The sequence below is a fragment of the Prenolepis imparis genome, unplaced genomic scaffold (genome assembly GCF_030444845.1).
Source record: "Prenolepis imparis isolate NDT839.2.m4 unplaced genomic scaffold, iyPreImpa1.0 SCAF_15, whole genome shotgun sequence".
NCBI lineage: Eukaryota > Metazoa > Arthropoda > Insecta > Hymenoptera > Formicidae > Prenolepis > Prenolepis imparis.
In genome coordinates this window covers 5,789,573-5,816,000 of record NW_028141173.1, presented here as the reverse complement: position 1 = coordinate 5,816,000, position 26,428 = coordinate 5,789,573, and the positions used below count along the sequence as shown (strand labels likewise).

The window sequence follows — 26,428 nt, the reverse complement described above, 5'->3', positions numbered from 1 at the left end:
TTTCGCTTCCCGACGAATATTAATGAAACTGTAATATCTCGAAATCGTCTCTCTGAAATTCACATGCGATTTTAAGCGCCAATCAGATAACGTTTACCTTACGCACGTAACGTCGCGTTTCTTAGTTTCTATTTTAACAGAAACATTAAGCCATTTAAAAATCCACTGCTGGAGATGAATATATTTATATATACATTTGCCTTATTCAAATTTCAAAACGTTGCCAGATATTAACAATTTAAATTTGATTATCTATTGATAGAGAATATATTGTTTGATTAAATTTCGCGTGACAACATATTTTTCAGTTTAATTTAGACATGTATGTATATAGATTTGTATACAACGCATCCGTGTAAATTTTTTTCGACAAAAAAACTATATATTTCTTTTAATTAAATGATAGATATTGATAGATTTATGATATTTCTCAATGGATTGGTTATTTTTACACACATTCAACATATTTACAGTACCGGCCAAAATTATATCACCTTTATGTTTTTTTAATATAACTTGTTAAAATGCGTCGAATGCGCTCAAAATTTTATAGTAGATTTTTGGTGGCAAGTGTACCTTGTACCTATAGTGTAATGAGATTTGACAAAATACATCATGATTTTCGAATTTTTTATTAATTTTCCCAAAATCGCATTTTTGTGCGTTTTTTGTTTTTCGCGCTGCAGCAAGCTGTAATCGATGCCAAAGGTTTTGATACAAAATATTAGAGTTATACAATATAAATTATGGATTCGTTATTCATTTTCAAAGCACTTATACTTGTTATAATAATTCAAAGGTTATTATTAAATTTAACATATTTCAAATTAAATTAATTTTTCATAAGTTATTGTTCATTAATTGATAAAAAGTTATTTGTTCAAGAAGCTATACCTACCATCAAAACATATTATAATTTGTTGATCCGTGCACTTTAAGACAAATTATGTTAAAAAAATCAAAAGGTGATATAATTTTGGCCGGTACTGTAATACACAACATAATGCATATTAGAAATTGAATTTCAATTTTATGATAATCATTAATAGATATCGCGGATTGAATTGTGCATCTCGATGGAAACAGCGGCTTCTATCGCGACACATATATCCCCGTAGTAAATTTAAATTAAATGTGTAAGAAGGGGGCGACGACGTGCGGTGGTAAAATTCGGGTCGACGCAATTGACAACTCTTGCTTTCGCGAGATCAATGGCCGAAGTCGTGGCGGTGAGGTCAGACGGAGTTCAACATGCCTGTCAAGGAGACTGTTAAATCAGTGAATAATAATCAATTATTGCGCACCTATGACACCGAAGATAGCTTCACTCGGCGGCGAGACTCCGAGCGCTCATCGAGCTCTTTTTGTCTAGACTGTGTCTATAAACAAATGCGACGCTTTCCGTCGCGTAAAAATTTCATTAGCTAACGTTCCTGCATAAACAATGAAAGCGCTATAAATCACGTGGTGATCTTATTTAGTATTCGCGCAAAGTGTACGGTTAAAAGTTTTTTGACACATTGCATAGAGTTTGTAGATTTAAAAAAAATCTTCTTCGAGTTCCTTCATTTTCTCGACAATAATCCGACTCTTTTATGCGCTTCGATATTTTTTTTTCTCGCTCGCGGAACAAAATTATTGCAGCTTCGCAAGTTGACGGAAGCAGACAATATCGATATTTGACAAACAATAGTATCATATTATCTTCCCTCCCCTCCCGTGATTTAATGATACTATGCTAATTCGACAATAGATAATGCAAGATATATGCCAGAATTATCACCTGAATCAATACGCGCTGGTCACGTTTCGTCGCTATCTCATAATCGGCACTCATCACGTGACGCACGGAAAGAGTGGCAGAATAATTTAGTAATATGTATGTCTATAGTTTATTTTTCCTGTACGTCCCACAATGTGTACGCGTTGCCCATAAACCAAAAGCGACCTCTCATGCGCTCGTTAGAGAGAAGAAAAGCGAGATAATCTGACAGCCATTATCATTTGTAAAAAGAGGTATATCAAGTGGTATATATTTTAAGACATAAAAAATAATATCGCGCGCAAAAAAGGAAAGAACACACGCCGTATCTCATTCACATCGCGGTATATCGGCTGCGTTCAGCAGAGAAAGTTCTAATTGCTGTATGCTCTTAGATTTAGCCAGGATTCACGAATTTTACAACAGTTGCGAGCAACTCTCTCTAGCAGCCATAGACACGTCGATCTCGCGTAAATATCGGGCCGACTTATCTCGGCGCGGCCGGATAGCGGGATACCTAAATTGCGCGGCTATCCGATTTATGGTATTTACAACGGAGTCGAAGTCGACGGGCGCCGAGCGTAAAAATCAGTGATTTCGTAACCGCTATATGTCGGGGATAGCCACGTTCATTGGCTACGTCCTGTTCCGCCCCCGCGGCCCCGCCAATCAGACCGGCGGCTTTCTCTCATCGATCCAAACCATCCACACTATACTCAGCCGCCATGCTCAGTTCTCTTGCCCGTGTTTCCCCTATCCTTCTCCGACCGTACAGCGATCTAGTGTAAGACATCGGCGATGTGTAAAGCCGAAGGAACGCTTAGGGTTGTTGCCGCGCGACCCCGTCGTTGCAACCCCTTTCCCACACATTCCGCAGTAAGACGGCCGATTCGTTGGATAACCATAATGAAAGGGATATGTAGAGTTAAGCTTATCGTTTCTCGGAAAGACCGACATCATCGTCATTCTCGTTACGTTAGATTATTCATTTACGAGACTCCTAAGGCTTGGCTAATCAATATAAAATATATATAAATGTATATAAATGTTGAAAGTTTTTTTATCTTTGATATATACTCTCTTAAACTGAATCGATCAGAGTGTCACTGATTAGCGGTGACAAGATTTCACCGAAAATCAGTGAAACACTCGCACTTTGCTCCGCCGTCTTCTAATTCACTCTGTGATTTCACTGAAAAATTAACCACAATTGATTCTTATTTTGCGATTGTCTTCAGTGTTATAACTGCTTATCAGTGATAATAAACTGATTTTATTTAAGAGAGCATATCGATCTTTGTTAAGCAATAGCTAAATAAATTGATATCAGAATCAATGACTTTTTATGAAATCGCGACGGCGAAAGAAATGAGTCATGTTTCACCGAAAATCAGTGAAACACTCGCACTTTGCTCCGCCGTCTTCTAATTCACTCTGTGATTTCACTGAAAAATTAACCACAATTGATTCTTATTTTGCGATTGTCTTCAGTGTTATAACTGCTTATCAGTGATAGTAAACTGATTTTATTTAAGAGAGCATATCGATCTTTGTTTAGCAATAGCTAAATAAATTGATATCAGAATCAATGACTTTTTATGAAATCGCGACGGCGAAAGAAATGGGTCAAATATGGAAGATACAATAAATGAAAAGTACAAAAACAAGTATTATTAATATGAAGTTACATTTAAAATAGATACACGTGTGCGTAAACGATCATGAATTTAGCAATTCATTAGACGCCTTAAAACATCAAAGTCAATTAGTTAGAAATTATAATGGACTTGAAATTCTCCGTGCAGAAACAAACTCATTAGTTTCTCATCACCCAATTATGACCGGTCGCGTTGAAAATGGACGGTAATTTTCGTCGGCGAATTTTATACATACGTATACATATATACGCTACACTTTCGGCCACATAATGATACGTTGAGACGAAAAATATTATAATGGGGGCAAAAAATTTACAAACCAATTCTCCCTTCGCGCACACGAAACATTTGCGTGTGTCTGGATACGACTATATAATTGTTAAAGCGCCGAAAACTGCCCTTTTTTTAAGCTTCTTGCAAAATTTATATTCTACAATCGTCGTTCATTATTTATAAAGCGTCAGTCGAGATGCAAACGCGATAAGCAACAAGATATCGTGGGAGAATCGTCTTCTCTATCGAACAGCTTTAATTCTCTTTAAATGCCGACTCTTCAATTTCATTCTCATGCGATATCACTGTGTCCGGTATATATATATATATATATATATATATAAAAGAGCATCATACGACGTTCGTCCTTGCACATGTATGCATCTACATACTTGCCACGTGCACAAGCGCAGGTGCGGACGCAGTCGTTAATTTTTTTTCCTCTCGTTCGCATCGTCGACTCGCGACGATTACACGACTATAAATCATACGTTTGCTTTGCCTTCATTTTCGTATACACGTACGATACACACTGCCGCGACATTTTATTGATACGATCAATATACGGAGAATTACGCATATTCATCCCGTTATTATATTTTCTAATGGCTTTAATGCTGATTACGTATAATTAGATATTATTCTCTCGATAAAAAATAAATAACATTAAGTTTTTTTATATATCTCTCTTTTCTTTTATGCAATTATTTTTCTTATATACATATACGGCAGCGTGGTCTCTTTAACGTCGGTCTCGTTTTTTTTTTATTTACGCGAAGGACGCAAAGAAATAATTATTACTCGAGCAACAAAGGCAATCGAAAATCATCGATAACGTGATTATGATCGGACATTTTCGCGAAAACGAAATTATTGCACGGCGCTGTTAAACGCCGCGTGTGATGAAAAATTGATGCGCCGTCGCATGTTGTTGGAGAATTCGCTAATTTGCAGCATTATATTCTCGCCTGCTTTTCGCGAACGTGCAAATTTTCGCCATTACATAGAGATCGCGTTGATATACTTTTCATTTCTGCCTTTTGTTTAATTACAAAAAAGTTGGATATATTAGTGGATTATACACCTACACACATATTTACATATATATATATTTTTTATATTTTGATATTTTATATCTCTGGACTTTTAAAATTACAACGTCGTTTAATACGTGAACCGAAGATATGGAAAAATTGCACGAAGCCCGAAATATTTGGCTTGAAAGTTTAACGAGATATGAATGTTTGCAATAGATTGAAATTTAATGTTGCCAATTCTTTTTTTTTTTCGCGAAATAAATCTCGATAACGGGAAGAATTATAACGAGATTATAACTAAATTTCTATTTATTCGTCGCGGAAAACAGTGTCATTCGCGACGTGACATTTCGCACGATGGGCAATTCTGGGAATTCGCTTCGATTGTGTTGCTAAATATGATAAAGTGATATTCTTGCGCAATCATTCCTCATCCATCACATGCGCCGTTCGTCAAACGCGGGTGTTGCTTTCCCAGACGAAACGATAACACTTTCGACAACGTAAGAATTATGAACGAATCGCTGAACAGGGATGAAGGGAAGAAAACATAAACACAAGAACCTGTGCACTTGTAGTTTTTATATTTAGGTATAATGTAAGTTAGCTTTTTCATGCACAATTGCATCTCATGTACGATCGACAGTTTCAAAGTTGCAGCAGTTTTCCGAGTATAATATATGTCAAATAGAAAATAAAATTTTTAATATTTTTTTCTACCCAAAATAGAGCAATCTTGTGTCTTTTCAGATCCTTGAATATTTTAGTTACATAGTGCATATTATATCTACTCCACTTGATTTAACCGATTATCCTTAATCGATTTGAGCTTGATCATACGTGGAGAAGTTTAGTTGGCATTTTTCATTATTTTGCGAACTGATTTAGAGCATCATTTTGCCATTCGAAGCATTAAATTGCAAAGTGGTAGAGGAATTACAGCAATTCGGCGTGAATTGGCTTAGGGATGAAAGTATGCGTGCGCAGAACGGAACGTAATTGTGTACGGGCTTTCCGCCTGGTTAACACGCGGTCGCAATAATGTGCCGCATATATGGCGACGGTAGACATCATCTAATGGAGGCTTCTCTCCCGGATCGACTCTCCTCACAGACGAGCCGTGCCTCCCTAGGACAAAATTCGAGTGTCTGTCTCCCTCCGTCCCTCCTTTCCTCTCCTGTCTCTGTCGTTTCTCCCACTTTGTGACCCCGTCCATTTCGTCTCGGTCCTTCTTCTTGTCTAGAGCAGTCGGGACCATCTTTCGCGCGCCCCTTTCATCCCTCCGGATCTGCCTGTCTGTTATGCTTTCACTGATTTGCACTTAGGAACACTCCACCGTGTGTCCGTCCGTTTCCGCGCCCTTCTTCCTCCTCTGTACTTTACTGTAGTTCTCGTTATTCCTTCATTTTCCTCGGCGCGAGGCTCGTTCTCCATGCTTCTCTCTTTGCGACATCTCAGACCGCGTGTTTTTGATCCTTATTTTTGTTAAATTCTCTCTAGTGTCCTCTCTTCCTGTCAACTTCATCATCTATGCACATCTCGCGTTCGTATTTTGTTATTTTCTTCATCTCGCGAAGCTTCTCTCTCTCTCTTATTCTCTCTTTTTTCTTTTAATTTATTTTAAGAATTTTTATGTATTTTCTCTCTCTCTCTCTCTCTCTCTCTTTCACGATCTCAATATTTTAAAACCTTAGGGTAGTTTCTTGCTCATATTCTTATTTGATGATAATTCTTCCTTTCTTTTTATAGAAGTCTTTAATAAATGTTGGTCTCTGATCTTTTTTGTTTTGTTTTATTTGTATTAATTAATTTACTTTTATTAAGATATTTTATGTATAAAATCTTCGTTTTATACATACACAATTATTATAGAATTGTAATTATAACATAATTGAGAATTCGTTCAAATTAATTCTTTTATATATTGTGAAATCTCACCACAAGTATATAGTATTAATTAGTAATAATAATGCGATGCATCGTGCAACGGAAAACACGAGATTTTTAGCATAAAAATTATTTTTTTATTTATTAAAAAGCATGAAATGTTAAAAGTGCACTCTATGATCGAAAATACATTACCTTTTACTGCATCATCACGTATGTTAATACAACTGGATATTTGATAAAATCATTACGAATAAAAAATGTAAATGATAAGTAATTGATTTACATATTTAATGTTAGGTGACGCACGAATAATCGGAAAATATGGATGAAATTTTATATTTACGCATAATAGAGTTCTGCGGCGGTACGATTGCGATTTAAAATATGCAATTAGTGTTTTACGGGAAAACACTGTGGGGTGGGAGGATACGGTACCGATCTCATTTTACCGGCGTTATCATTACATATACGTATAAAATAAAATACATGATCATTAAATAAAGGATATATAAAATTCATCTCTGATTGCATTTCATACCTAAAACCGAAATGTAAAGAGAGAGAGAGAAAGAGGGAGAGAGCGATCTCTCTCTCTCTCTCTCTCTCTCTCTCTCTCTCTCTCTCTCTCTCTTTGTAACAGTTATATTAAATAAAATTATAAGCTGAATAGCATATATGTTACCGTGATTATAAAACAAATCAATTCGTCATAGGCAATTTTCATATACATTAGTAATTCGTGCTGTTAAAAAATTTACCTTAATTTACGTTTGCGTTTGTGTATTACAAACGTACTTAATAGAGAAGGAAATGTTGTTATTTGCAGGCATTAATTTAACGCAAGGTTGCCGAAAGCTAAGCGGAAAGAAACGAAGAAACGAAATGCGCGTAAACATTTGTCTCTCATTAATATACAATATAATAACATGTAATATTATCACTATAACTCAATTGCTAAGAGTTATTATCGCGAAACACAGGGCGATTTAAACAGCTCTTCGGCCAGACGAGGAGCCCGAGAGCGGTTGGTTAATCTGTTATGACAAATCAAATCCGTTACGCGTCGAGCATCAGGGAACGGACAGCGAAAGGGTGCGAGACGGAATACTGTGACACGTTAATTTACCACCCCTATAATTGGAACAGTAGTAATGCACTTAAGGAAGGATGAGAGCAAATAGCGCGTAGCAGCTCGGTCACGTGCAGGTCGCACGTGGCGGCACGTGTCGCCGACACTCGATGGCTCGCGCAACCATCTCTCTGTCAAACTTCGTAAAAAAACGATTGCGGTATAGCGATTCGAACGTCGTGAAATATACGTTTTTTTTTTTTTTCCAATGTTGGTCTCTCAGGATCACGAAGATCATCGACGTCTCGTTGTAATTTTTTTATTCGAGGGCAAATTTCGTCCGCTCGCGTTTAACTTCGTCTGACAGTTCAATGAACTGCTGAATGAAATTATATCAAGCTCGAATCGGCGACTTTTTAATCTCGAAAATTCTAAAGCGCAAAAGACGTAGATCCGGAGGATTTAGGGCTTTCGGACTTTGCGCCCTCCTAGTAGACCTACATATAGTTGGTAATCCAACCCTGGATCCTTACGTAGGTATACCTATATATACCGTCAGGACCATATCCTTCCTGCCCGCGCCGGGACTCGTGCGGGCATATCCCCATTGGGGAGATGAGCGCATTAAGAAAATTGAAACGTCGATTTGTCCTCGAAACTCGGCCTGACGATAATTTTATTAAGACCGCCATTTCTCCGAGGGAGAGAGAAAGCGAGGGCCACCGAGAGCGCGTTTGCAGGATATCTCGCGGTCGATTTCAGTTATCCGCCGATGATGCTAATTTAAGCCGACGCAGCATATCCGGTCGTCTCTCTAACCTGAACGTCCCTAACCTCGGAACCTTTTTTTTTTACGATATCACCGGGAGATGAGGGAGCACGTAAGTATATTAGATTTCTAAACGATCTCATTTGATACTCTCTACGAACCTGTCACTGTCGATTTCGTCGGGAGGAGGGAGTTGTGGAAATTTTCGCACGATAGAGAAAAATCGAGATTTTTATTGCAGTATTATTTGGAGTTTCAACTGTTGTCTCCGACAAAATTGTAATTAAAAGCAAATTGCAAATTTTATAATTCTCTTAGAATTTACCCTGAAAATCATGGTAATCGTGGGACAATATGGTATGGAAAGAATTTAAGAAAAATAATATCTATTACAATAAAATATAAAATATGTTTGATTAATTTTATTATGCAGTTTAGTAAAATTAATCAAACATGTTTTATATTTTATTGTGATAAATATTAATCAGAGAAATCCACGATTATCATGCTTTTCAGGGTAAATTCTAAGAGAAAATTCTCTCACAGTGTATAAAAAACAAGAGAGAGAGAAACATTTTAATACTCGAGAAATATTACATCAAATAATTTTTTAGCGAGAGAAAAATATCGAAATTATGGGGAGAGCGGTAAAATTAGACGCGTATTAGGATAATCGAATCTTTGCGTGTCCGACGCACTGGAGAGAACACAAAAAGGAGGATTTTTTCAAATGCGAAACAATCGACAATGAATAGCGCGACGCGGGCTCTATCCTGTTTATAGAATGACACATATTCGTCGTCGGGTGTTTGCTCTACCCACGCACCATGCGCTCTTATCCACATGTTGTGCTCGAGCAGGTGCACGATCGTGCCCCTTCACCCCAACGCGCTCGTCCCTCTCTGTCAAGATACAATCGTGGCGTAAACATATGGTCATAATAATAGACTCTTGATTTTGACAAGGGGTGCTCTCTATAAGTGCCCCGTGATTGTTTTTCGAGCGTAAACGTAAAACGCGTAGTATACTGGTCGTAGACATTTGGTCTTAGCGAGCGAAATAAAAGATAGACTCTAATGTGACTGGTTAAAAACTTTTATTTTTTTCCACGTTAATTTGTAACAATCTCATTCTGTTGCGCCAATTAATCATCATTTTTCAGAGTCGAGAAAAATGGAAAATATAACATTGCTGTTGAACAAGTACACAGTTGAAAAATTTGTGTTAAAGTTAACAGATATCACATGTCCCAAACGGTCCACAGAAATTTTTGTGTTAATTTAACATAATACGGATATGTTAAATGATGACACGAATATTGTGTTAATATTTTAACATAAAATAAATGCAAACTTCAAGTAAACTTGAAATAAATTTTGTGTTAAATTAACATAGTTTTAATGTGAAAATTAACTTAAAAAATTGTTAATTTTACATTTTATCATCCCCACTTATATTATAAAGTAAAATTAACATTTTTTTTCTGTAAATTTTAACAGATAAATCTTGTCACTAATAATATCGAACATATTTATTGTGTAAAATTAAAAGTAAATACACATTGTGTTATTTTTACACTTTTTTCAGTTATTTTAATAATTTAACATTTGAGTTCAATTAACACAACAGCAATATGTTAATTTAACACAAAAATTTTAACGGGGACCGTTTCTAACAAGAAAACACAAATTTTCCAACTGTGTAATGGATAATTGATAGAAAAAAACTTGAAATAAAATAATATTGAAATTAAAAAAAACTCCTGATGAGGACGCGAGTAATAGAAAAAGCTGGTCAATAAAAATCTGCCAAATTGGAAATCTGTGATTGTATGTAAAATGAGAACTTTCGCAATACGTATCGATTGTGCGAAACAGCTATCAAACTTTCTCATATATGGCTCCGCTAACGATTCGTTTCATTTTAATGAACCAATAATTGTTTTTCACAATGGTTTTGCGCGTTTTCGGTTATTCACTAGCTAACAATCATTACTTTCGACGAGAAGCAAATTATATACGAAATAACGTGACGCGCGGAATGTAGAAAATTACTTGTCGTCAATTTAGCAGCTATCATATACATCGATTAATTAAGTAATTACAATTATGAATGACGCGTAATGTAATATGCTGAATATTTCGCGAACGCGAAAGGATTGACGCTGTTAAATTTTCAGCGCGACTTTTTGCGAAAAAGAAATTTTACGCGGTACAATTTCCATATTTCATATTAAAGCAGATTGATTATATTTTTTCGTAAAAAAATTCGTTTGTCATTTTCTCCGTTTGTCAATTTCTCTCTGTATTTAATGTTTAGAATCAACAGTAGTGATTGAGGTCGTTGGGTAAATGGAACAATATAACAGAATGTCTGATTTTGCAATGATATAAAATTAATAATTACTATACGCATTAAAACTATGCACTGGATATTCAGTTGCAGTTGTTTGGCAACTTCTAACAACTTCGTTAACTAGAAGTTATTCGTGCTTAATCTTATATCGCGTTAAAGTACCTCTATAAGAGGGAAAAATCAGACTATGTATCGTATTATATATAGTTTTCTCTCTCTCTCTCTCTCTCTCTCTCTCTATATATATATATATATATATATATATATATATATACACACATATATATAGACGTACGCGCAAGTTCATTTCGTTTGCGAAAACGCGAACGGATAAACGAAGAGTGATTCAACGAATAATACGAGGCAGGCAGCGCACGAATCGGCTGCCAAAGCCGCTCCGGTTAGTTTGTTATTCAGGGAACGTCTTGGATTGCATGCTGCAAGACAGATCGATTGAATGTCCTCTTCAAAAATTGATTGTACGTTTTATATGATGTGCCGAGGCAATAGAGGTAACTTCGCATAGGGCATAAACTATACTCCGACGACGGTATATCAGGTCCGAATAAAGTGATAACGCTCAGTCATTACTCCCGAACGGGAGCAGCAGGAAAAAAAATTGTTCTCAAAAAGAACGCGATACTACGCTTTTTTTTAACTCTTACGAAGACAGATGCGAAAGTCGAAAGGATGTTTTCGCATCGTTCATTGAGGTTCATTCAGACCAGTATTTGCATATATTTCAGATACGCAGTTAAACTGTTGCAATCCTCTGATATTTTCGCAAAGATGATAATCTTATATATTTTTTTGACATCTCTGAAGAAAAAATAAATTAAAAAGGCTCCGATATACAGGGTGTTTCTTAAACATATGTCAAAAATTTAAGGGATGATTTCTTGGAATAAAAATTTAAGCGATGATTCATTTTATGAATAAATTTATATCTTGATGATTTTTTGAAAATTGTTTTGTTTTGAAGATATAAAAGGCGATAAAAATTTATAAGAAAATAATTAATATCTGTAAAAGTTATGTAGTATTCAAAGAACTGCTTTATTGTCGTTATCAGTGTTGCCAGAAAATATTGTATTAATAAAAGTAAAAAATATAATAAAAATATTATATTTCTTGTAATTTTTATCGCCTTGTATCTTCAAAACAAAGCGATTTTCGAAAAATTATCAGAGGTATAAATTTTCATAAAATGACCTCAGAAATCATCCCTTGTATTTTTGACATATGTTTAAGAAACACCCTGTATATATATATATATATATATAATAAGATATGAAAAGGGTTAATAAGAGCTACCTGCAGATATTAAAATAACAAACTTGTTTTCAAACTCCTCTAATTATTCTAATTAAAATATTTTTGAAATAATTAGCCTAATATCTATGCCTGGCTCTTATTAGCTCCTTTAATACCCGTTTAACTGTTGCTATCGTCTGATATTTTCACAAAGATGATAATCTTATAAATTTATTTTACATCTCTGGAAAAAATAAAACAATAAATTAAAAAAGCTCTGATATATATAATGATATAAATCAAATATGAAAAGAGTAACTTGATTTTGCATTTAGAAGAAATAAAATTGTAGAAATAGGCTTTCTTCGGTTCCATTGCTAAATACATGGTAATAATTTTGATATATCGAGATTTTTTTTTTTTTGTGGATGTTCCTAATCTATATAAAACGAACGTGTATCGGGAACGCGGTTATAAAAGATAAGCAATTCTGCGGTGTGTGCGTTTGAAACACGGCGCGGCGTTGTACGTGACTGAATTCTTAAACGGGCGAATTGCGAAGTTTCGGGTGGAGTTCAGATGGGGAATGGGATCCGTGTTTGTACCGCGCCGTTACGCGATCATTTCGTTCGGGGGGAAGGGGGCATCCGGTACACGTACGTGTCTCGTCCTTTAAACCATGTACATGACACGACACACGCGGGTCACACGTGCGATGTGTCCCTTGGATCAGAACACCGTTTTACGGCGTGTTAAGCGCAGTCGAAACAGTGCGCGCTGCATTCGCTTACAACAATTTCCGCTATAACTCTATCCGAGCAACATCACCTGATATCCGAATCGATTGTGCAAATCGCAGTTTTTTTTTTATCAGGGTGTATACTTCCGGGAAAAACCTGCTGTTCTCAGGGAATTTTGTTTTACCTTGAAAAATCAGGGAATTTGATTGGGATTCAGGGAATTAAAAAAAAATTGTCCTTTTGATAATTTTACTCCTATTTAACACTTCAGAAACATATGATGTCTAACGCATCTTTGCAATATTTAAGTTTTTATTAAAATTTATTAAAAGACGATCTATTTCAGTATCAAGAACTTATATAAGTTTCATAAAAAATTGTTCAATTTTTTAACAGGTAATATTAAAAAAAATTAGTACTTCTTATTTATTTAATAAATATATAATTAAATAAATAATTTAATAAATAATTAATTTAAATAAATTAATATTTCTTAACACGTTTATAATAAATTATTTTTTGTTTCCTATTTTTATTTTATATTATATTCTTGCATATATTTTTAGCGTTTAGATATAATGATATATCGCACTTTGTTATTGTTGAAAAAAAACTGCATTCTTGATGACTTTCCAATGAATGAAAAAAATTAAAAAGCGTATACAGTAAAGGAACTTTTAAAAAGCTGCATCTATACAAATTTTTTTATTTTACCTGAAATTTTAAACAAAAATACCGGGAAGATCAGGGAATTTTTTTACAAAATTTGAGTATACACCTTGTTTATATCAAACGAAAAAATGAGAAAAAATTAGAAAAAATCTGCAGATTGCGTGAAACTTTGGAACTTAAAAATTCTCGATTCTAGAATCCCTCTTCGGAAGGACTTTTGCGCTCATCGCGCGTTCATCTTTCGAGATCTAATCGCGACGAGGGGATCAAGACTACCCCGGTAAATTTAGTACTCGTTAAGTTTCGCCCCTTCGGTATATTGCGTTCGTAGATACACGCGTGCGTGTATCTATACACATACACAAAGCCACGTTTAATCACGAAGGAAAGAGACGGAACAGAAAGAGAGAGAGAGAGCTTGTAGGAAGGAAGGAAGGAAGGGTATGTGGAAGGGAAGAGAAACCCATGGAGGGTGCCCCGATAAGTATTATTGTAATTATACACTTAGGTTTATTTCCTGCGAACGCGCACTCATAGGGGTTGATGGCATTATATACCACGGCACCCTAATAAAAATAATAAGAGCGTTAAACCGCGAGAGAGAGAGAGAGAGACCTGTATGAGAATAATGTTCGCCTTTCCGTGCGGCCAACCGCGGACGAATCCTAATAATGCGTGTTGTACAAGTTGTTGTGGCAGTGTTGTACAGTCCCATTACGCAAAACGAGTACGTTTACATTTATCGGGTTCGTCGATATTTTTCATATCTTGCCGATAGATTCTATCTAATTCTTTGCGAAAACAAATAAAGACGGTAATCAATGAAATTCTTCCTCGAAAGAGATCAATTCCGTAGTGCATAAAATATTCAGGGATGAAGAGTGATTTATGCTTTTTCTAGTAATATATATATTGTATACTTTGATCGAAAATTTAATTAAATTAATTATCTAGCAATTCTGAGTATTTGTAAGACGTAAATTTCTAGCTCTTGAAAAAATCGAGACGCGCGATGAAGGTATAAGTATTATATTGTATCTCTCATGTTCGAGTCTCGCGCGGCGTAATCTTCATAAAGTAGGGAACGATAAAAACCGGAGAGAGGCAGCGGAGAACTTTGAGAGACAAGGCGGAAGTGTCGTTCGTCTATCTAACTGTCCATGTTTCTCACTGATATACAGAGAGCAAGAAGACCCTCTCGTGTGGTGTCCAGAACTCGTGGTTTACGCGCGTGTGTAGGTTTATTTATAGATGGAAGGCAAGGTCTCTACATATAGATTTACGTGTGTCGAAGCCTGGCGCGGCGCAAGAACACATCGCGAACCCCTATATAAAGCTACATTGCGAGGTTTTGCGCAACATTTCGTCAACACCGCTGTTAAGGTGTGCATATTGTCTGTTCGAAAGTGGCTCCTAAAATATACGGTTCGATCATTTTTGCAGTTATATTAAATGTCAAAGATTTCATTGGTGACTATTTATTGATTAATAATTTTTAGAATACATATTTTTTAATAAACATATATTGTATTTATAATTCTTTTCTTCTCTTAAAGAGGGAGAAAAAGAGAGACGAATAGAGAGATTTGTTGGGCATAAATTATTTTATACAATTCATTGAAAAAACTCTTTAACAGTCTCGTTTATTCTAGTTATTTAAACGTATTAGAAATGAATTTAAGCTGATATGACTGTAAGCAATTATAGAAATACGTCGAAATACGTGGATGCGAGATTTATGGACATATATGGCCAAGAAATAAATTGGAGAAACCAGCTTCCTTTTATCTTCCTTTAGCTTTTCTGCGAGAATCGCACTTTCGAAGAGTGTCTCACCCATGGTGGCCCGCCATAATTTTCAATTGCGCAAATTAACATTTTCGTTCTGCGCGTCTCCGTGAAGCGCAATAAATAAGGGGGGGCCAAGTGAGTAGTAAATATAAATCAGGAGTGATTGGATGTAACCGGGGGTGTTATGTGTCCCCAGTGTCCCGTGTGTGGGATCGTCCGTGGGTCTTCTACGACCAAGAGAGACGGAAAGAGAAAGATACACGGTATATCCGGCAAACGTAGGTGAAACGATCGTGAAACGATGAACTATCTCCGTGTAGCGATGGGTCTAAGCTGTCACCTACTTTTCATATCTTTCGAACAACTTTAATACACACTCAATCGATCAATTTACTAGAAAAACCAGTAAGAAATCTGTAGACAGACTTTTTAACCGTGAAAAATAATCCATCGATTGTACCAACAATTCTTCAGATATTAAATCATCAGTTTCTAATATGAATTAATTTATATTCTAGCCAGTATTAATTAATTTATGAATCAATCACTTTTTTTTAAAGAAAATCGGAATAGATTCATAAATTATTTCAATTGTTGGTTGATGCGGAACAAACTAAAAAATGATCTTTATTATAATTAGTATTTTATATTAATTGTTATATACTTTTTAAATAAAGTCGGTTCCTCGTTTAAAATTGCCGTGCATGTAAATAATCACACGTTACTTCTTCGAGCAACTGGATATGTTTTTTCGTACACAGTTGGAAAAATTGTGTTTTCTTGTTAAAAACGGTCCCCGTTAAAATGTTTATGTTAAATATTTAACACATGCATGTGTTAAATTAACATATTGCTGTTGTGTTAATTGAATTCAAATGTTAAATTATTAAAATAACTGAAAAAAAGTGTAAAAATAACACAATGTGTATTTACTTTTAATTTTACACAATAAATATGTTCAGTATTATTAGTGACAAGATTTATCTGTTAAAATTTACAGAAAAAAATGTTAATTCTACTTTATAATATAAGTGGGGATGATAAAATGTAAAATTAACAACTTTTTTAGTTAATTTTTACATTAAAACTATGTTAATTTAACACAAAATTTATTTTAAATTTACTTGAAGTTTGCATTTATATTTTATGTTAAAATATTAACACAATATTCGTGTCATCGTTTAACATATCCGTATTATGTTAAATTAACACAAAAATTTCTGTGAACCGTTTGGGACATGTGATATTTGTTAAATTTAACACAAATTTGTCAACTGTGTATAGTCTGATAGCGATTGATATCCGGCATCGCTACCCTTATCCTAGTTTACCTTTACTATTGTATTGCAGACGACGTACTCGCTCGGCGTCGACGTGTCTCGATACTTGGAGGTATGTATTCCGCAGCAAGTACGAACAATGCACCGTCGGCAGAGTCTCACGCCGCCGCCCCCTATCATTTTAATTTTTTTCCCTCCCCGTTTATATCCGTCACTGAGAATTTAACCCTTTGCAATCCAAAGTGAACTGAATAACGAGTACGTTAGAGTACGATCCGAATTCGTAGGCTAACACGTTTCGATTTTGCTCTAGCGGAACGATTATTAGATTATTCAGATACAAACTGTACAAGTGGATAGAACTGACTTTTACTGTTGATCTTGCGAGCTTTTTTTCTTTCGTTATGCTTTCACTCAATTGAAATTGTGTTCCTTCCTTTACGATAATATTATCATCGGATAATATTATATCTCTTTTAGATAATTGTGATCTTAGATTAAACATTTCTGTTCAAGCAAAGAGTTTAAAAGTAAATAAAGAAATCGGTTTTTCGTTGTACACAGTTGGAAAATTTGTGTTTTCTTGTTAGAAACGGTCCCCGTTAAAATTTTTGTGTTAAATATTTAACACATTCATGTGTTAAATTAACATATTGCTGTTGTGTTAATTGAACTCAAATGTTAAATTATTAAAATAACTGAAAATAAGTAAAAATAACACAATGTGTATTTACTTTTAATTTTACATAATAAATATGTTCGATATTATTAGTGACAAGATTTATCTGTTAAAATTTACAGAAAAAAATGTTAATTTTACTTTATAATATAAGTGGGGATGATGAAATGTAAAATTAACAATTTTTTTAGTTAATTTTTACATTAAAACTATGTTAATTTAACACAAAATTTATTTCAAGTTTACTTGAAGTTTGCATTTATTTTATGTTAAAATATTAACACAATATTCGTGTCATCATTTAACATATCCGTATTATCTTAAATTAACACAAAAATTTCTGTGGATCGTTTGGGACATGTGATATTTGTTAAACTTAACACAAATTTTTGTGTATATTTATTTTCATCTCTGCGGTTGATTTGCGAAAATGTGTTTTTATTTTCAAACACATATACGCATATATACAACTTAAGGAAATACTACATAATCTCAACACTTTCGCTCGGGGCAAATATAAACCAAAGTTTGGCGATCTATTTTCAAGCAGCCCTGCATATTAACGATCCGTCTGTTTATATCTGTCCTTATATCAAGTGAGTCAGTTTGGTTTTTCGACACAGGCCGCCGTATGACACGAATACAACGAGTAATTTCTCTCGAACGCACACGCGCTTCGCTTTTTTTTCCCCCCTCTTCATTCCCCTTCCTGTACACAGGTGTGTGTGTGTGTGTGTGTGTGTGTGTGCTCAGTGCTGTGGAGAGACACAGGTGTAGGCCGGATATCGATTATGTAATCTTGCGGCCGTGCGGGGAGCCGTGGCACGTATACGCCGTAATGCACGGACGGAGAACGTCCCTTCACCCCCGGATGGTGGTCGGCGAAGGGAAGAAGAGGACGATGGGGGAAAACGACGCGAGCCGCCACCCCCGCGCGCATAAAATAGTCCGAGCCCGCCCCGTGAAGCACTTGTGACGTTAATTGTCGCCTTACTACCGTCGCCCACCGACAATCTCCCTTGTCACGACGCTACATACATATGTCGTTTTTCAGATTTTGACGAGAGCGACGACGCGGCGCGATCGGTTCGTCACCGACTATCTAGATTTCTTTAGGAAATTCGCCGGAACGGGCGAATGGACGCAATCTCTCCTTTATATGATTTTTAAAAAGATATTAGTCAACTCTCTTCCCATCAGAGTTTATATAGCGTCGAATGAGATATAAAATATCCAATAAAACGCTTATTTTTATTTAATATTTTTTCTCGACAAAAAGTAAGGAGAAAAATTGTGTGTGAAAAATTAGACTTTACTGAAAATGGATAAATCTATGATATTATGAATTGATATCGTAATCTTCTCAGTATGACAGTATGATGTAGAAAGAATTTTATGAGAATTGCTGTGATTAATATTTATCACGATAAAAATAATAATATCTATTACAATAAAATATAAAATATATGTTCGATTAATTTAACTATATGCAGTTTAGTAAAATAAATAGAAGATATGAAATGAAATAAAATGCGTCGATTAAGGAAGCAAATTTAGAAACTCCAGAACATGTGTATATATAATTTGAAATTAACTTTTACCTCAAATTCTTCGCACAAATTGACGTTTCTTAGTTATTAATAAAATATATATTATAAGATTACAATTGAAAGTCAAATCTCTCATCACTACTGTCCGACAATCTCGCGATGCGTGGTGTGCTGTTCTCCGATAGGAAAAGAGCTTTTACTTTCAACGGTTAATGAGTAATGACACGCGCGCCGAATATAGAGGACTAATCGATAATCGCTACTAGCCGTGGCTCTTTGCGCGATGTTTATCGCCTGTCGCTCCCTTTACCGTACAATTTTCCGAAGAAATTGGTAACAGCTTTTTATTTTTTGATTATGCAAATCACACGCTTCTTTAACGTTCGTTTAGAGACAAAGCATCGAGCTTTTTTTCTCTATTAGTTGTATAATAATAATTAAACAACATAAGAAGTAATGAATAACATTTTTATCTCGTAAAAAAGATTAAATATATCAATCCTGATAGTGTTAATGAATTAAAATTGTTTAACTTTTGTTGCTTTGTAGGGAACTACAATTATTTTTCGTATTCCCGATTAGTGTTATATTAGTAGATATTAAGCATTTAAATTATTTCAATATTAAGATTGATATTCAGTAAACAAAATTATTATACCATATCCATCCGTTTATCCATTTATTCGGGAGGGATTTTCTACATAGATAACAATACCGATATCAATAATATTAATAATGATATATGAATGTCGCTATTATTAATTTTGATTTGAATATTTGAATATATATGCTTTTTTAATATTATATAGATGTAGTGGAACATTATTTCAAACAGTAGCGTTATTATATATGTATAATAATTATATAATATAATTATTTGTGAGAGAGAAGCGAAAGAAAAAAAAATAGATAGCCATAGATTGGAGACAAAATCTTGCATTTTGTTTTTTTACATATTATTATTGCCACGTATTAATTAAATGAGATTGTAATTTGTGTCTTTGATAAGATAATTTTATATTATCTTAAACTACATACACAAATTAATATGCTAATTAACGACTTCAATGCAAGCCATCTGAATTTACCAAATTAGTATTCGTCAGTCTTGCTTTAAAATTAGTACGAATTAGTACATGTTACATCTGATCAGTATAAGACTCTATCGATAGAGCCTGAACTGAAAGATTAAAGGATCTTAATCGAAGCAAAATGTTTGAGTTTAAAAAACGATATGCATAAATATAAATATTAATCAGTTTCAAAAATAGCAGGGAGTCTGCAGAGAGAAATAGAACTGCGCGAAATGAAATTTTCTCGAATGGTTATTACCTTTCCACATACACACACACACACATACAATGTGAAGAAAAATTAAGTCATTGCATAAAAAAGAGCTTCGCTCATCTGCCATCCGATGGTCGGATAATGAATAATTCGTGACGCAGCATCCGAATGTTTGATACCGAAGCATTCGACTGCGCTGCGGCGAAAATTAAAAGATTAATGACGTGTAAAAAAAGTAAAAAAAGAAGAGTCGCCGCGCGTTTCATTAAGCCGTGTCGTTAATATGCCACCGGGCTATAAAAGGGTCGTCGAAAGCCAGAAAACGTGCAAAGTAAACGTCCAACGAAGCGTGAATAATTACCATCAAGCCGATGAATACGTAATACGGTACTGTATTAATTATCATAGATAATTAACACCGTAGGTGAAAACCGCGCCTGATGCTCATAGACAATTAATAGCGATAGACAATTAACGAACCGACCTTCGTCGATATACCTTCTTTTGACCGCGAGCGATCTCGCGCTTGCGCGAGGCATCGAAATAAAATCTACACCCGAATATGACCATCGTAATCATCGATCGATCGGCAATATTTGCAGACAAACTTCTCGCGATTTCTTCCCTTCGAATTGATTTTACAATAATATCACGCCGCTTATCGTGCCGAATTTTTACATCTTCGCGAAATCTGGTGCTTCCATATCGCTGTCAAAATACAAGTATGACAGCGAATATAGTAGTATAGTTGCGAATATTATACACTTGCATTTTTATATAAAAATTCTAACTTTTTTATCGTTTTCGAATGAAAACGTGACGAGAAATTACCAAAAATGCGGCAATAAAGACACCTTTTTTCGACGATCGGCGATTTGAGGCGCCTATGTCTTAATGCAAGTGTTATTTAAAAACGCAGATATTATTAATAGAATTCGGCATTTTCCTCTTCCTCGGCTTAATATAGCCCGAGGAAGGAATGCGCCCTATAAAAGTGTACGCTATCTGTGGGTGTTTCCGGTTCGGAATTACCATTTTACCAGAGCATTAATCGTCTGTAGAATCCGCACTCGGGGAGGAAAGAAAAGCGCGATAAAGCATTAGAATACGAAAGGGGAAGGAGAGAAAGACACGGGGATAACACGACGCGTCTCTCTCGCGCGCGCGTTATCGGGAGAGAGAACCGGAGAGAAAAATCAAAGGAGAAGAGAGGGGCCGATTACATCGGATTCGCGTTACCGGGCGTAACAGTACGGCTGTAATCTCATCTAGGCACTCAGCTCGTAGCGACGGTTTTTATCCTATTACGTCACATGAATAAACTAAAGACTGCGGAGCCCGCGCGCGCGATGTGTAGCCCGGGGAGAAACGCATCGCGCCGTCGGGGTGGTACTCCGCTTCGGATCGTTCGATATGGTTTGGTTTCCGACCTCACGATAGTCGGAGTAGTCTCTACCGAGGGATCGGAAAAGCGAAGGACAAGGCGAGAGAGGGAGAGAGAGAGAGAGGAACGTGGCTCAACTGTGATTGATTCTGTTTAGATACCTGCTACTTTTATGAGCTTTATGATTACCGTGAAATGCGGCGAATAGGATCGAATGGGATCAGAACTCGTGCGCTCCCTCGTTTTCTTTTTTACTTCATTATCGTCGTGCGAAAACAGCCAATTCTTGATTAAACCCACATTAATTCTTTGTGTGGGCAGCTATTTTTTTTTTTTAATTTGAATTGTATAGAATTTTTTGTGGTTTTTGCATCTTGCAACGCTGAATATTTGAAAACTGTCAGATTTCTTTAGCACTAGAAGCGCGCAGGAAAAGCTGATGGTGCTGATAAAGTTAAAAAGTTGCGACGGACAAAGTAGTATAGATCGTTGAGAATTTGCCATCGTAAAGGATAATATCGGGGATAAATCCAGGTTTGAAATAAAGCATTTAATTCTAGCTCCTTTTTTTTTTACATAAATATATATATATATAAGCTTTGCTTCTTCCACGATTGTGCAGATTATCAGAAATGTGACGAATGGCTTTCACGTCTCTATCCTGTTAAATTCATGAAGACTAACAGCGTAAGGTAAAGTTGGCCGCGTATTCACAACTAAGTAAACTCGCTGCTGGGGTCGTAAGACATTAAAAGAATCGATATTTGCTCAGATCCTAGTCTTTACTCGGTTTTAATCCGCGTCATTATAATATCGATTTTTTTTTCTTCATTTTTTCCCGACATATGTATATATATATGTATATTCTTTTAGAGGAGAAAGAGAGAGAAACTTTTCCTCGCGCACTCGTGCGTTTCAGTTTCTGCGCTTCTTTCTGACTCGTCAGATTTCGGGGCAGCATACGATTTTCATACATATACGTTTCGCTTTTAACGATGTTTCGTTTGACCTTAATAGAAAAACGGCGCTCGATACGATAACGATAACATACTCTAAATGCGGCGTTTCGCCGAACAGCGGAATATGATTTAAATGAAACCTTGAGACGTTTAATTTTAAACCTTGCAAATCGAAAGTTATTTTTATTGAGCTCTTCACGCCGGACAAATTCTATCGCCCGTGGATATTTCCCCGACCAATTTCACTTTTGCATCGACCGTTTCTACGACAGCTCGATAATGCAATTTACCGTGTTTAGATCGCCGCGATTGATTGTCATGCTCACAATCGTATTCGGCCATAAATAATTGTTTAAATTCAATTATGACATTTAGTTCTTCGATTAGCTTCGATTCGAGACAAACTCATCAAGAGGAGAATTGACATAATTTTCTGATAAACTTTTTTGTATCGGAAATCAAACTCGCATGAACAATAACATGTTTGTAAGCTGAAAACTATATTATACATTTTTTTCACAATTTTTATTGATTTTTCAATTTATTAAATATGATATATCGAATTAATTATTGTTACGCTATCTTATTTTTCATAAAAGTATACTTATTTTTCAAAGTTTTGTTTTCTGGATGATAGCTTATTAATGCATAAATATCATTATCGTTCGTAGCAAACATTATTGTCGTTTTTAGAAGAATAAATATCTTGAAACATAAACTTTATTTTAAACCCCTTGATAAAAAAAATCTAATTGTATTAATATAATCGAAATATCTATTTATAATTTCTTAATTCTATTTTCGTTCTATCCAATGATTTTTAAATACTCAGATGCTAGACTACCATTGTTTTTTGATGAACAGACAGAAACATGTTAATATTTTATGATAAATGTAAAAGCTTTTCCAATAAAAATATTTTGTTTCTTTTAATAGTCCAACATGCTTCACATAAGAGTCTATGTAAAATATTTTTATTTTTTTTTTGCGCTCGTTATTAAACAGGTTATCTTTTTCAAACTTTAAATGCTTGGATTAATCTCTTTTATTTTGTATTGTATTGAGATAAAAATTTTTATTTCGGCAATTGGCGATCTCGGCGCAACTTTAATGAAATATAATTACAATTATTTATACTTTTATATATTTTTATTTTAAACATTAATATTATATGATAGAGTTCTCTTAATTTAGCAAATGTATAGGGGTTTCAAGACAGGATATATAATTTTTAACAGATGTATTTCGTCGCTTCTAAAATTAAAATATGTATAAAATGAATAAAAGTGACATTTATTCTTTAGAAACATTTATTTCGTTAGCTAAATGCAATGCAATACGATTCTGAAAGAAAAAAACCAATTCCAGACTCGAGAAGTGATGATTTATAAATATAGACGCAACTTGGAAGAAATATTGATCTTTTCATGAATAAAGAAACATGGGTTCATACGCGTATTCTTGATATTTCTCATACACACATATACACAGTTATATTTATAGATATATTCGCTTTAAAATTGGGTGTCTACATGTTGCCTGTAAGTATAAGAAATATGAGCGTGCCGACGCGGTCAAGTGTCGGGCAATGAAAACGAATGAAGAGAAACTTCAACGACACCCCTCGCCATCCTACGTCGCCCCTTAAAATGTTCCACGGTGTCGTGTTCTTGCGTTTATCCGATCCGCCATTTCAATCGTATTTTAAACGATCGCAGATACAAAATTGTCCGCGTCCCATGCAATAATGCACGCAATATCGCCTACGGTAAATAATAATCACGAATATACATTGAGCGAATTAAAACTAAAATGTTATATGCTGTGTTTAAGGATGTCAGGTAATATTGACACTGACAGATTTTTCAATTTGATTACGGTAATAAAAAATTAATTAAAATTTGATACATCAACATTTATGTTAAATTAATTCCATTTAAATTTTTGATAAAAACGATTTATTCGAGATTAAAGATTATTGTGTTTTATATATCTTTTAGTTGTAATATATCTTTTATAATTCTTAAAAAATATATTATAAATTAAATTACATCTCTTTAATTAAAATATTATGATTTAATGTGTGTTATTATAGTTTGTTTGTGAAATATTTTCAGTAGTAGCAGACTTCTTAAATTTATCAGATAAATTTTTGTACCAATAAAAATGAAAATCTCAATTTGCTAACAAATTTTGATTCACCGTATGTTCTTCGAAATAGAAAGCGTAATTCACGAATTAAATTAACTAATTGTAAGTTAGATATTTCTTCCTTTAAACATTAAAATATTCAATATATAAATTATTCATAGTTCTACGATTACATTATATTAATCAAGTTTTCAATTTTATTTTGACATCAGTTATTAAATAATCGACAAAAAATATTCGAATATTTCAAGTTTGTATATATATTTAGCAAGATACGTTTTTTTTTCTAAAAGACTGTGAAGAGTCCTTGAAACAAGTGTGAATTACGATTTCTGCAAAAGAGATTGAAAATCATATTCTAGCATTGAACATTTACTAATAACTCATTCATCGGTGCAACACGCGGGTTTGCATCGAACGAATGCTGAGCTCTCGCGGTCCGAGATGGACCGCGCGAAACTGTGTCGCAAAGTGATTTCGGTGCGATTCTCGACTTTGAGAAATCGTCTACAGGGAACGGATAATTTCACTCACCGTAGGGTTCGGCATACATCGCCTCGGTGGCGGCGGCATCGGGTCCGGCGCGGCGCGATAAGGCGGGGGCGAGTATCTCCCCGAGGGAAAGCATCCCGGGGCGGTGATGGGTGCCCCGTGGAGCCCCTTGCTCCCCATCATCTTGTCCGGCGAGTACATCATCTTGCGTGCCGGCTGAGCCTGCCCTTAGGCCTGCCTCCTCCGCGTTTTCCGGTTCTCCTGGCTTCCGGAATCGGGCGGCACTCTCACACGAGACGTAGGTGATAATACCGGCAGCGACGGCTGCGTCTCTCGGTTCCAAGATGCATTCGCATCTGTGTTATCTGTCTGATGTCTTGGTCGACGTCCAACTAAATTCAAAGTACCTTTCACCGGTTCACGTTCACCGAGCGGAAGCGGAAGAGAACCAATATTTGTTAATAATATGTATATTCCGCGAAATCCCGACACTCTCACCTAATATGATGCACCCACCTAATCGAGATCCATCAGTATATAAGCGTGGATGCGACGGGCGCCAGAGACCCGCGGTCCCGCATCTCGATCGTCAGTGTTTGAACGTCATAGGGTTGCACAGTCGAGGAAAAAAGCGCGCGCAACCCCGAATCCGATAATCACGAGCACCTCTTTTCTTTCGGGCAAAAAATTGTAAAATCGATCGCACGCTCTCTACTTCACTTCACTTTGGGTTTTCACCAGCGTGTCCCGCTATACAAGGATAGAGAAAACGGGAGACTATCATCCACCGATCCGTGCGACGAAGTCACCGGATTCTTCGTGTCCCGCGAGGCACTCGGGGATTAACTCGGAGTGACACTGGGCTTTCGGAGGGAAAAAGGGAGGCGCGAGAGAGAGAGAGAAGTATATATACCGGCTCTCACACTGTCATATACACACAGGGGGTTGAAGATACGCGCGGGGGTACAGTAATACGCGGACTCTTGTCCCGAAGCTCTGCACTTTTTGGCGCTGACTGGCCGGCGAGGAGCGCCTCGCGGATGAACTCTTCCAGGGGGATGGCAGGAGTGCTGCTGTCCGTCCGGGGGTGCAGGTGGAGGGGAGGATCGGCGGGTCCTGGCGCGATGCGGCGCAGCGTGGCGCTTGCCCACACGACGGGAGGGTTCGCTCCTCGTTTCGCGAGGGGGTGAAAATCCGCCGCGGCGGGGGTGAGTTAGCCAGCGGAACGGAGAGTCCCGGTGAACCGGGGGCGGAGCCACGCGCGGTTACGCTTGCGCCCCTAATCTCATGCACGTCGGCCATCTTTGCCGTTGCTTTCAGGGGTTGCTCGCATGGGTGTCGCTAACCGCGACCACCCGTTTGTCCATCCTTCCCCG

At 35.9% G+C, this 26,428-nt stretch overlaps 1 protein-coding gene across 2 annotated transcripts in view; it reads right to left on the bottom strand.

Annotated features, from left to right (window-relative positions):
- Acj6 (abnormal chemosensory protein 6) overlaps window positions 1–26,046 on the bottom strand; it is a 59,678-nt gene extending 33,632 nt beyond the window's left edge. For both annotated transcript variants that reach the window (XM_083055342.1, XM_083055343.1), the window contains exon 1: window positions 25,095–26,046. In XM_083055342.1, the coding sequence (XP_082911468.1) occupies window positions 25,095–25,256 (162 nt within the window). In that variant the 5' untranslated portion in view covers window positions 25,257–26,046. The remainder of the gene's footprint in view (window positions 1–25,094) is intronic.
- Window positions 26,047–26,428: the final 382 nt, after the last annotated feature.